This window comes from Phalacrocorax carbo, chromosome 6 (genome assembly GCF_963921805.1).
Source record: "Phalacrocorax carbo chromosome 6, bPhaCar2.1, whole genome shotgun sequence".
NCBI classification, from domain to species: Eukaryota; Metazoa; Chordata; class Aves; order Suliformes; family Phalacrocoracidae; genus Phalacrocorax; species Phalacrocorax carbo.
In genome coordinates, this window is record NC_087518.1 from 3,045,414 (window position 1) to 3,057,741 (window position 12,328).

The window sequence follows — 12,328 nt, forward strand, 5'->3', positions numbered from 1 at the left end:
CCCAACAAACCCGAAGATCGATGGCCTGAACTGCAGTCCTGGCCGTTTGGGAAGGGCTGGCACCCTGGGGAACAGCAAAGCCTTGTCTGAAGTGTAACTTTAATTAAAACGCCTTGCAGATACCGTTTAATTAGCCAGGTAGGCCATAGGAGAAGAGTACTTCAGTTGACCATACACGTGTCAAACTGCTTCCCCTCTCATCCCCCAGGCTGATATTTAAGGAGCCGGTACACCAGTGCTCATTCAAACATACCATTTTTCCAGACCTCGAGCTGGTGCTGCTTCCTTACAGTGCGCCAGTGTTTGGGTTTAATGCAGCGCCGTTTTTAATAGGGTTCGATGCCTTTGAAATACCATAAAACACAGCAACCAGAACCCTCAAGCAGAACATGATTTTCAAATGAGCGATTTGAGCAGATGTGCAAACGACACTGAATTTGGGGCAGGCCTGTTTTAAATTTAGATGCTTTCAGGAGAATCTGTTTGTGCTGTTTTTCGCTACAGCTGGAGATTGTAAAGGTTTCACACTTGTGTCCTTAAAAATCTTCCTTCCAAGTGGAGTTTGAGCCTGACAACAATTTTGGATAACAAAGCGTAGTTGTTGCTAATATTTTACCACCTTCACAGAAGTCGCCTTAAAAGAGGCGTTCTGTGAAATATTCTTTACAAGTCTCCTAGAGTATGAAATTCTATACTCGTCTGCCTCCCAAGATTTCAGCAGTTCAATAAATTGCAGAAGGAGGCTTCAATTTAATTACATAATTAAATCAACCACCATCATGTTCTTATGAGATTTGCCTTATTAACAGAAAAGAACAGCACTTTTTTTGTTCCCTTGCTGTCTTCCCAAAGTGCCTAAGTACCTTCAAGATGATTTACTTAACGTAGCTGCCTTCCTAGAAAAAAAAAAACCAGCTGGAACTATGTGAAAGCATGAAATGCTGATTTTTTTGGGGGGCCCTGCTCTGGTCTTACTGCCATCTAGTGTTGCGAAATGATATCGAGGAAAATGAAATCCAAACGATTTTATTAGTTACCATGGTTTTGTAGGAAAACTTAAACCTGCAATAAAGTTAATACACCCAAGAAACGCTCTCAGCTACAGCTGTTTCTCTGTGCTCTTAAAAGCGCCCCAGAACAGCCAGGGATGGCAACGCACGTGTGTTCAGACCAGCGGGAACGAACGGCACTGCTTCAAAACCCCACCTTCCACAGCCTTGCTCGAGCGCTTCGGTTCAGCCCAACCATGAACGCTTCACCCAACCTGCTATGAGTTATTCGGTACTACGTGCAGCAACTCCCTCCTTGTCTAGCCCTCCTTCCCCCTCAGGTTTAACTAATAGTCCAACCCCTTTGCTTCTCATTTTTTCCAAAACGTTCCTAATAAATAGATTTATTAATTTTAAAGGGTCATATTATTTAAAATTTCCTTTTGAGCTGAATTCAGAGCACCTTTTTAACAGGATCTGTAAGGATAATTAACGCAGAAGCAACACAGGGAAGATCCTGGTGCGGTAGGAGTAGGGATGTTACGACTTTTTCCCAAAATAATCCCACCAAGTTAAACAGAACACCTGCAGATCAGAGGGGAGGTGAAGGCCCCTGGCTCTCACTACTGCGAGTTACAGGAAGGGATGCGGGGAGACCTACTGAAGGCAGACTGGCACCTTCTCGAGCGTGTTGTTAGTACTACAGGACTTCGCTCGGGGTCCCTCTGTTCAGGCACACTCACGCCCTCACCTGAATTCTACCTGTCCCTCACTGGGGAAGAAAAAGGCCAGTTGAAAACACACCGTAGAACCCTTTGCCAGTTTTCTGTGGGTTTAGTTACTCAGTGATAAAGGGGTTACTGAAAAACTACGGAAGAGTCAAGAAGGTCATGATACTGACTCAGCTGAGTCATCCTTTTAAGCCAAAACTGATTCTGGAATTATGGAAAATAAAAATATTTCTTTTAAGAAAACAGACTTGTTTTACATGGTAAGACTGTTGGGAACTGCTGGCGTGAGCGTTTCAATCTGATATCTAGCTTTAACTACAATAAGATTTTGCGCTTGATATTTCTAGACACTTGGTCGCTCTTCTAGACACAAAAAACCCCCATGATTTTAGCTAGAGGAGAGAAACACCTTTTTTTTGGATTTGGTTTTTTTAAAAATTATTTTTTACATAGCAAACTCAGAATGAGAAAATTCTTGCTGTCACCTCTAATGCCCCAGAGTCAGGATAAATATTCAACTGCTTTATCATTAAAACACAACAAAAAGAGGTAGAGACTGCGGAATTTGGCAAATAACATCTTACGTCCCTACAAAATTAAACTTCTCCTCGCGGCAATTACGAGTTAGTAACAGAACTGCGCCCTCTGAAGACCGTGAGTACGACAAACGCTATACGGGCTGTGACAACACTGGCAGAGCGTTTACTGGTGTCTCAGTTACACTTACGGCACACACAGTTCTCTACTGCTATTCAATGTTACAGCTTCTTCAGGCAACTTAACAGCTCTTCTTTATCCATGTGGTACCCGCTCTTCTTCCATTCGTCCCTCAACTGCTGTAACGCGGCTCCAATTTCTTTTCCAGAAGACACACCCATTTTTCTTAAGTCATGGCCGCTGACAGGAAAAGAAGGAACAGTCCATTGCTGCATTTCTCTCAAAAGATGCTCCTCTCCTTGGTATATTAGAAGCTCGCAAATCTTGGAATTTGTATTAGCTTCCCTAGACTAAAAGAAAAAGAGAGGATCCATTATGACTCAGTAGAAATCAGCGCTTAACATTGTGTTATTCCCATGACACCTTATTAGGCAACATCTGGACAAGTTGAAACGATGAAAGTAAGGATCTCTTCTGCCTCACAAGTTTTAAAACTCAGTCCTAACTTGGAGGCTCTGGGAGATCCTTGGAGACTTCTTGGATTCCAGGTAATAGCTGTAACCATTATCTTCAACCTCCAGTTGAGAGGAACTATTACCTTTCCTGTGGGAGACAGGCCCTGACTACTGCCATCTCTCGCCTTCAGTCTCAGATTCTGCAGGAGAAGTGCCGAACTTCACCTGAAAGTTCCTTGAGCTTTGCTGTGAGAGAGCATCGCAGGTTGCCTGCTTAACAGCGCTCCTCACGAAGAACACATGCCGATGCTCCAGGAATTGCGTCGACTTTCAGCACACAATTCAAGGAGGTGAATTTCACATCAAAAAAATCTGGAGTCTCTTGAGGTCCAGATCCTGCCTCATGTTTTAATGCAGATGGGGAGATCAGCTGGGGCAGCACAGCAAACTGTCAGTCCCTAGGTACGTTCACAGGAACCTTCTGTTTCGGATGCCTGAATATGACATTTTTCAGCCTGACTGAAAGGTAGGCTTTTAAACCCAGTTGAAAAGTTGCTACGGGACACAAGGTGCTCAGAACTGCTAAAAATATGGTAGGGTTTTTTGTTTGTTTGTTTGAAATAATTTCTAAAAAATTAATTTAAAGCCTCAGTATTTTGGATGGGAAAGAATAAAGCTTTTTGAACCCAAGTAGAACTGTCTGCTATTTATCCTCTTGCCAAAACTAAACTCTAAGGAAAGGAAAAGAATATTTTTATACCAAAAGTTTGTGCTTTATGTTGCAGAGACATGCCAGCACATTTGCAACAGCTCGTGCTCACCTCTGGTCCCCTCTCCTGAGGGGAAAAAACAACCAACCAACCAACCAACCCCCACCTCAGTTAACTGGAACTGGTATCAATAATACAGAAGGATATTCTTCCAGTTACTGTGACGCTACTACCCAGAGCCAGCCAAATCTGGCTACTGCTTTTTGTGCTTCCCATGTATATCATAGTCTTTAAAAACCTGGCAAAAACACTGCCTAAGACCAAGAAACAAGCCTGCTGCTGAAGCGGCTCTTGGCTGACTCTTTGAGGCCCCTTCTTCCCACTAGGCATCGTCATCTCTGCTACTCTGTGAAACTGGAAATTCAGTTTACTGTGAAGAACAAAATAAAGCAGTATGAAACACTTACATCCATTATGAAGTCCTGGTATGGTCTAAGTGGTTCTGGACCCATAGCTTTGATTAACTCATGCCGGTGCTTCACTAAAAAAAGGCCAAGGTTTTTTTCTTCTTTTGAGATTTTCAGCCTCAGATCAAGGTTTGTGACATCATCCTTCACCTTGAACAATGACACCAGAACAGTCATCGGTTTTGGACACAGATTTTGAATATTTTTAGTGACTCTGTCCAATTCCTCTAAGTTTCCTTCAAGTGGCAGTCCTAAAGGGATACACACAAAAGAAGTGCAAAAAAGAGTGTTAGTAAGAAATGTGGATGTAACACGGGGGTGGGGGGGAAGTAATTTCTTTCTGGGTAAAAAGTTTTCTCTCACTTTGCCACGCTGCACTTCTGCCTGTATATGATACAGGAGAAGGAAATCAATCTTCGTTTCACTTTACCTATGTATTGGGCGATATCCAGCTCATACATAAGTCGAACCAAATGGTTTACATGGTTTCCAAGAAGAATTTTTTTCAGTTCCACCCAAATCCTTTCTCCTGATATTCCAGCCAAACCTTTGGCATTTTCTTTAATTGCTTGCAGAGTACTTGGTTCATGATCACCAGGTTTTTCTGCGATTCTTCCATAAAACCTGCCCAAATAAAACCTCTATGTTAGATTGAGAACAATTCCATTTATTACTGCTATTCAGAGAATCAATGCCATGACAGTGTCAAATATGCTAATTTATAATACTATAGGAAACTTAACAATATGACAATATAACCGTTTTTACACCACTGATCTCTTTTTGCACGTTTCTGAAACCTTCGGCAATGCTTAGTTCATTTCTTTATCTAGGAAAGGCAAAACACGGTACCTGAAATATCTTAGGATTCGTAAATAATCTTCCTGTATTCTCTCACTCGCCTTTCCTACAAATCTAATTTTCTTGTTTTTCAAGTCTTCATATCCATTAAAAAAATCATACAGCATCCCATCCAAACCTAGAGAAAGAAAAAAAAACCAATAGAGAAATATGAATTTACAAACACGGCTGGCACAATTAAACACTCTCATTTGAAAACACAGGAGACATGTTGACATGTTGTGTGATTTGGCCTGGTTTGTCAGATCATCTTACATATTTGTACAGACCTCTCAGCTGAGAGCTTGCAAACAAACAAAATTGAAACAGACTGAGAGAATTTATTGCCTTAATTTGAAAAGCAGTGTTTCATCTAAATATTTACTTTTGAAAGAATTTACCTAAAAACATGGAATTGACAGTCAGATCCCTCCTTTCTGCATCCTTTTCCCAGTCAGTGGTGAATTCCACCTCTGCATGTCGTCCGTCCGTCACGACGTCTATTCTAAGAGTAGTAATTTCAAAATTCTGTTCGTGGAGCTGAAAATCCCACAGACATTGTTACTTCAAAATAATCATGAATATAAATGTAAAAGCTGTGTATTTTTTCAGCCTCGTGTTTGTATACAGTCAGTGCTCAAGCTGGACACATGCAAACCAGCAGGTACCATGCTTTCATACAGAGCAGACAATCAAGAAACACAAACACCTGAAAATAATCCTTGCACTATTTTTTTTCTATACCGCCTGCAGAAATCTTCCTGCAGAAGATGGAATAAGAGGGAGAGGGATGAGCAAGGTAGACAAAGCAAGACTTGGGAAATCAGGAGCAGGAAACACTAGGATCAACTTCCCCACATTATCTGAACATGTGGATGGACTACGTTATCTTTTCTAGTGATGACACAGCAGCATGGGCGCATTATGCAGAGGTAATATTAATTAATATCATTAATTGAACTCTACAAACCAAGAGTAATAAGAAAAACCAAACTCCATCCCTTAAAGCAGGGTCTCATTTAAACTCTTACTGGGATATTTTAACAAAGAAGGACCATGCTACCAGTTTTCCATTGGATATGCTGCACATCCACAGATACAGTTAGAAAAGATCCAAGCCAAAACATAAACCAACCCTGGCAGTAATGGTGCCATGTTTTTCTCCTTTGTTATTGATCAGACGAACACCAGCAGATGTGAACAGTTCCTTCATCTCCGCTGGTGTAGCTGTAGTGGCAAAATCTATATCTTGTGGCGTCATTCCACTCAGTAAATCCCTCACAGCACCTCCTGCTATTCTCAGCTCATAGTTCTTCTTCTCAAACAATTCTGGGAAGGAAAGGAAAGTCATAAAGTACTCCCTCCAATAAACACCATAGCACACTGTCAGCCACAAGGTACCTTTCCACAAATCAAGATCACAGATATGGGAATACATACTCAAATATTCAGTAAGCAGCAAGTACCTCACAACTTCATGCAAAATGCACAAATTAGGAACACAGCTGAGCACACACACTGTTTTCCCAGTCATTTCTGATATATGTTTCCAGGGCATTTCTGATAATCTAAATATTAACAGGTTGCTAACTGATGCTGGGGGACACTGAGCTGTGGAACATTTTCAGCAGTTAGTAGCCAACAAGGGAAAAGTGCTTAGTTTACTTACCATAGAATGGTTTGGGTTGGAAGAGGCCTTTGGAGGCCATTTGGTCCAACCCCCCTGCCATGAGCAGGGACATCTTCAACTAGGTCAGGTTGCTCAGAGCCCCATCCAGCCTGACCTGGAATGTTTCTAGGGATTGGGCTTCCACAACCTCTCCAGGCAACCCCTTCCAGTGCTTCACCACCCTCATTATATAATTTTTTTTCCTTATATCCAGCGTAAATCTACCCTCCTGTAGTTTAAAACCATCACCCCTTGTCCTGTCACAACAGGCCTTGCTAAGGAGGTTGTCCCCATCCTTCTTATAGTCCCCTTTAAGCACTGGGAGGCCGCAATAAGGTCTCCCCGCAGCCTTCCCTTCCCCAGGCTGAACAACCCCAGCTCTCCCAGCCCGGCCTCGCAGCAGAGGGGCTCCAGCCCTCGGAGCATTTCTGTGCCCCCTCTGGCCCCGCTCCAACAGCCCCGTGTCTGTCCCGTGCTGAGGAGCCCAGGGCTGGAGGCGGCGCTGCAGGGGGGTCTCCCCAGAGCAGAGGGGCAGAATCCCCTCCCTTGACCTTACTTATGGCAGAGCGCAGTGAACCATTAATCCAAATTTCCTCAGGAACACGACAGCTGATGAAAACCGAGCTCGGCCAGGCCCTCTGAGCCACTTTAAACCCACCGTGGCTAGCGCTGAAGGGCAGCACAGCCCTCCCACAGCATGGCGGCTGCCCCGGCTGCCGTTCGGGGAGCAGGGGCTGCACCCACAGCAGTGGCGGGAGGCGAGGGGTAAAGCTTTGCTTTGCAGGACGGTGTGTTAGTCCTCCTCAAGCCTCAGCAAGCGGGGCAGGCCCACACGCCCCGGTGCCGGGCCGGACTCACCTGCCACGCTGCGGAGCCCCGGTGTGAAGAGCGCCTGGAACTGGGGGGACTGCAGCTTCATGGCGCCCGGCCCTGGGTGCCGCAGCCGGAGCGGCGGGAGCAGCCGCAGCCCGGCCCTGCGGGGCAGAAGCAACACCTCAGCCCACATCTGGGAAGAAACGGCGATACAACCCGTCAGGCGGGCCGGCCCGCGGGGACCCCCGGCAACCCCGGCCCGCGGGGACCCGCCCCGCCACCCGCGCCGCAAGGGCCGCTGCCTCCCTACCCCCCCCGAGGGTCCCCCGGCCGCCCCACCGCACGCACCCACCGCGGGGCTCCCGGCGCGCTGAGGCGGCAGCGCTAGGCCCGAGCAGCCGCCTGCTGCTGCCGCCCGGTCCCGGCGCCGAGCCGTGAGCTCAGCGGCGCGACGCGGCCCGGCCCGCCCCTTCCCCCGGCGGGAGGAGCGCCCTCGGCCCGCGCCCCGGTGCAGCCGGAAAGGAGCGAGCCCGTCGGTCCGTCCGACAGGCCGTCGGTCCGTCGGGCAAGCCTCGGCCTCGGCGGGGCGGGGGGCCCGGGGGCTGTCTGTCCCCCGAGAGACGGGGCTCGGAGGAGCCGCCGGGGAAGCCCTCAGAAGTCCGCCCGCCGGGGCCTTCTGCGCCGGGAAAGGGGACAGGCCTTCGTCCTGAGGAGAAACACAGCCCTGAGGGAGAGAGTTGCAAAATAAACATCACGAAACGTGAGAGGTGTACCGTGGCTTCATTACAGTTTAGAGAAAAAAAGAGGATTACAAAGGGAAAAAAATAAATGCGTTTTGATAATGGCACAGACGTGACATATCCCAATGCACTGCTTGTGAGACTGCTTCAACAGTCGCCAAAACAGCCCAACCCCGGTGTTAAGCGGCTGCTGAACTCCATCCACCACCTCACACTGGCTGAGCTATGAGAAGCAACTCACTGTAGTTTAAATATTAGGTGTACGGCAGCCTGGATTGATAAAAGTTTTCTTCGTGGCGTGGAGATGGATGGGAAGACAAAATAACGTGGGAGCCCTCGGGATTTGGCACAGTTTGGGGGTTTGGTACAGTTTTACAGTTCCCTCCTCACAAGTGTCATTTCACTGCTGTGAAATTCCTGAAATGTCGCTGCATTTGGCCAGCTGTGCATCCCCAGGACCCAGGAGAGCCATGGCTCTCCTCGCTCCTCCTGGTGCTGCTCCTGCAAGGAGGCATCTCAGAAGGGTTGGAAGGAGGGGAGCCCGAGGGAGGAGCTCGCCCAAACGCGAGTCAGTTGGGAGCGTGGTTCCCTTTGAAGCCTGAATAAATCTCTGTCTCAGCAAAAAGAGTGTTACAGGTTTCTTGGGGAAGAAACATTACACAGATCTATCCAGCCTTTTAAGCACCTAACGAATCAGCACCTCACTGCTGAGGGGAGAATGGTTATGAACACAAAAGGGTCTTTTTGGAATGACCTATTAAAAAAAAAATCTCAGCTCTACAATAATGTAGTCAGGCCTGTGTAGGAACATAAGCTCTTCTTACCCTTTTTTTTTTTTTTGTGGTGACTGTTTCTTATTAAATTCCTGCTTCACCTTCAGAAATTATCTCTTTTCTATAGAAACATTTTGCTGTACATGCCAGAGCCCTCTGCCCAGTAATTAGCTGTTTATTCAGAGACATAGGGGCTGTCCAGAGCTTAGGCGGTCACCTAATTTATCTCTGTGCCTGATGGCAGGATTTGATTACAACTGCCATCCTGGCTGATGTTTGTCTATAGATGCCCAGTGACAGTTTCTTTCACTCCTCAGGCACCTGCTCCACCGCCTCCCTAACGCTGAAAGCTTTCCCTGCTATCTAACCTGAATTTTACTTGTCGTTATCTTCAAGTCCCAGCCCAAAGGACTTAGAGAACATGTGAAAGGCTTAACATGTTACATTTCTGCGTGTCTTCCCTTGACTTGTTTCCTCGCTGGTACTTTTTAGGCTCTGGTAGTATCCTTTGCTGTGGACTGGCTTCTCTTCATCTGCTCCGTGGTTTTCTTAAGTGCAGTATCTGAGCTGGACATAGCGCATGCGAGTGGAGGCTTTATCAGCGCTGTGCAGAACGGAAGGATTACTTCACGTGTCTTGCAGAGGACGCTCGCTTTTAGCTGTCCTGGGGTGCCTTTTTCACAAGTGTGTGACCTTGTTTATTCCTCTTCACTTCAAGACCCTCCAAAACCCCAGAGCCTTTGCTGTGGAACAGATACTAATCAGTTGCTAATTGATTATTTATAGCTAAGAATTTACAGATGATAATGCCTAAATGCAGATGAGAGCTTGTCCACATTGAGCTGCACCCAATTTCCACAAATTTGCAAGAACTTTCTTAATTCTAGTTTTAGCCTACACAGCACTCGCCTCTCCCAGCTTGTGTCACCTGCACATTTGATAGGGTTCTCTGTATTTGCAGTCCAGGTTGTTAATGAATGTAAGTCATTAGCTGCCTTCTCGTACTATAACTTCATTACATATAGCCCCACTTTCTGCAGGGTCTTCTCTAGGCCCTTGGGTTGGTTTCTGCTGCTTGTCCTGGGTGAGCCTGTGTTATCCAACCCTATGGACCACAGCTCGAAACTCTCAGCACGAGGTTAGGAAGCTGGTCTTGCTCTGGTATGGGTATCGTCTCAAAATACCACTGATGTCCACACAGCTGTATGGCAGGAGCATTGGACAAGATGGTATACAGCCATTGGATAAAACCTGCACAGTTTTCCGGCAGCGTTTGGATTTAATTTTCATGGGGAAGAACAACTTGGGATATCAGCAGCGGTCCGTAGGTAGCTGGTTATAGGTTCTTTCTTTGCAGGCAGTCATTAAACATTCCTGCTCTTGCAAAGTTATTAGAAAATTATCAGACTAAGGTATATAATTAACCCTCAATAAATAAAGTAAAACCTTTTCTGGGTAAACTGTGTGCTTGTATGGAGCCTTCCATCCTGTGGTTAAATCTGTAGTTCCTCTTTTCAGTGCATGCTTGTCTAACTTATCATCTGCCATCATTTCTGAAGTACCTATCACATTTGTACTTGAAAGACAGCAGTTATAAAAGAAACCCACAGGGAGATGACCCAGAGGACGTTTGAACAAACGGAGCAGACTCTTCACAGAACTTTTGAGACTCCGCAGGTAACCTCCTGGGATATCTGTTGCGATTTGTTTTTGTCTTGTTTTGCTTTGTTTGAAAACTGCAAAGGGCCAGCTTTTCAAATTCGGCTTTGCCTCACGTTGGGAAATGCATCTGGAAGCTTCTTCTGACCAGCTGCCTGTGACAGAGTGGGACACGTCAGCTATAAGTAAGAAAATCATTACCTTTTAGAGGCTGTTTTCTATGGTTTGGATTTCTACTTTCATTTAAGAAGGACTATACTCTTTGCAAAGGGAATATATAATTTACCTTCTGCTTATTACTTTTTTACCATATATAACCAAACCATAATATAATGAAGGCTTTTACTTGTCCTGAGAACTTACTGTATTTATTTTTGTGAGGAGCGTAATCCTCTTGTAGATTTCTGGTTAACATCTTGACTCCAATACACTTATTTTGATTCTCTTTTCAGTAATTTCTCACGTGAAACATCCAGGGTATCACAGACTGCAAGGTGTTCTTACAGGTTGTGGTCTTACACAGCTATGGAAATCCTGCTTCAAAAAGCTGTATTTTCAACCTTATTCTGATAGCAAGAAGAAGAAAAACAGCATTTTTGAAAACAAGGCAGGAAAAGATAAACTGATAAGGAAAACAGGGATAAAAATTGAAAATGAATCTACATCACAGCAGCATTTTATATCCAGTCACAAATCAGTGAACTGCTGCTCAGAAATGTTAGATCTCTGTCTAACAGGTGCATGCTTTTAGACAGCAAAAGGACCTTTGAAAAGTTGATCTTTAGGATCTTTCCTAAAGTATAGGGTAAAGAATGTGCCCAGGAAGAATCAGAATCCTTATTTTTTGAGGACAAAATAAAAAAAAAATAAATATCTCTAGGTAGCCAAAGCCACTTTAGGTAAACCCAAGAGAGAGCCAGCTTTTCCAGTTGTGCTAAATGCCAGAGCAGTCCTGAAACCGACGTACTGACATTACTCAAGTTAGTAGATGTGAATCCAAAGCAGTTGTAAAACATGAGGCTTTTTAAAGATTTTTTTTTAATCATGTACTGAAGTAATTTCTTTTTTTTAAAAAAAAAGGTGAATTCTCTTAGCAGTGGAACTAATGAACCTTCTTTCCCAAAGTCTCATAGTTGTACCTGACAAAGCTTTGACTGCAGCTGGGGAAGCACAACCCGTCCCGCCGTCTTTCTTCTATGCCCATGGAATGCCTTTTGGTGGGTTCTCATGTCTTTCTCACCAAGGTACCTGGGTTCACATTACAGGAGCTTAATCTACCTGAAACTGCTTCTTAGCTGCTGGGTTTGGTTGTAGGTGGTCGGTGGGAGAGCCGCAAGGAATGCGGTGGGTGATGTTAATAGACAGGTAGGAACGCAGACGTGCACGCATGCATAAAAGCACGCGTATGCACGTCTGCGCAGTTCAGAGTTGCTGTCTTGGCAGAGTTGGACTGGAGTTATTGCTGGCATGAAAATGAGAAGCTGGGTTTTATTTTCAGGACTTGACAAGTTTTTACTTTTAAATGGAGAAAACTTATTAGTGTATTTAATAGTCTCGTCAGGTAAATGAGCTATATGATGGTTTTGAAGCAGGAAAGAAAGCCTGATGCCAGTGATTTGTACAAAAGCACACTGGAAAGGTGTGTCATTGTCTGGCAGGTTTTTAATTAGTTTCCATCAGATAAAGCAGTGTCAGTGGCAGAGGTGGTCAGAGAGCAGGTACCATTGTAAACTTGTGTTCAGTTCACAGAATGTCCCCCAGAATAACATCATCTCGTGAGGCAGAGGTCTGTATGGTATTCAAGTGAGAAAATCCAAAAGAACAG

At 45.1% G+C, this 12,328-nt stretch overlaps 1 protein-coding gene across 4 annotated transcripts; it reads right to left on the bottom strand.

The window, feature by feature from the left end:
* Positions 1-1,876: 1,876 nt before the first annotated feature.
* On the bottom strand, positions 1,877-7,812 carry TRNT1 (tRNA nucleotidyl transferase 1). 4 transcript variants are annotated; one of them, XM_064453435.1, is made up of 8 exons: positions 7,684-7,812; positions 7,377-7,524; positions 5,985-6,178; positions 5,251-5,389; positions 4,862-4,988; positions 4,440-4,633; positions 4,010-4,260; positions 1,877-2,727 (listed from the first exon to the last, which is right to left on the bottom strand). In XM_064453435.1, exons 2-8 carry the CDS (start codon positions 7,522-7,524, stop codon positions 2,479-2,481), a joined length of 1,302 nt encoding a protein of 433 aa, XP_064309505.1. In that variant the 5' UTR covers positions 7,684-7,812; the 3' UTR covers positions 1,877-2,478. The 4 variants fall into 4 exon arrangements, with proteins under 4 accessions (XP_064309505.1, XP_064309506.1, XP_064309504.1 ...); XM_064453436.1 differs by having other exon boundaries at positions 7,377-7,492; positions 7,680-7,806; XM_064453434.1 differs by having other exon boundaries at positions 7,680-7,802.
* Positions 7,813-12,328: the final 4,516 nt, after the last annotated feature.

What these genes read in the sequence shown, in the direction of transcription:
- TRNT1 (XM_064453435.1), bottom strand. Translation starts at nt 7,524, where the DNA reads ATGTGGGCTGAGGTGTTGCTTCTGCCCCGCAGGGCCGGGCTGCGGCTG. An exon ending in TGTCAATTCCATGTTTTTAG is followed by an intron (nt 4,989 to 5,250) that starts GTAAATTCTTTC and finishes TTCTTTCTCTAG; the next exon opens with GTTTGGATGGGATGCTGTAT. An exon ending in CGAATCCTAAGATATTTCAG is followed by an intron (nt 4,634 to 4,861) that starts GTACCGTGTTTT and finishes TTATTTGGGCAG; the next exon opens with GTTTTATGGAAGAATCGCAG.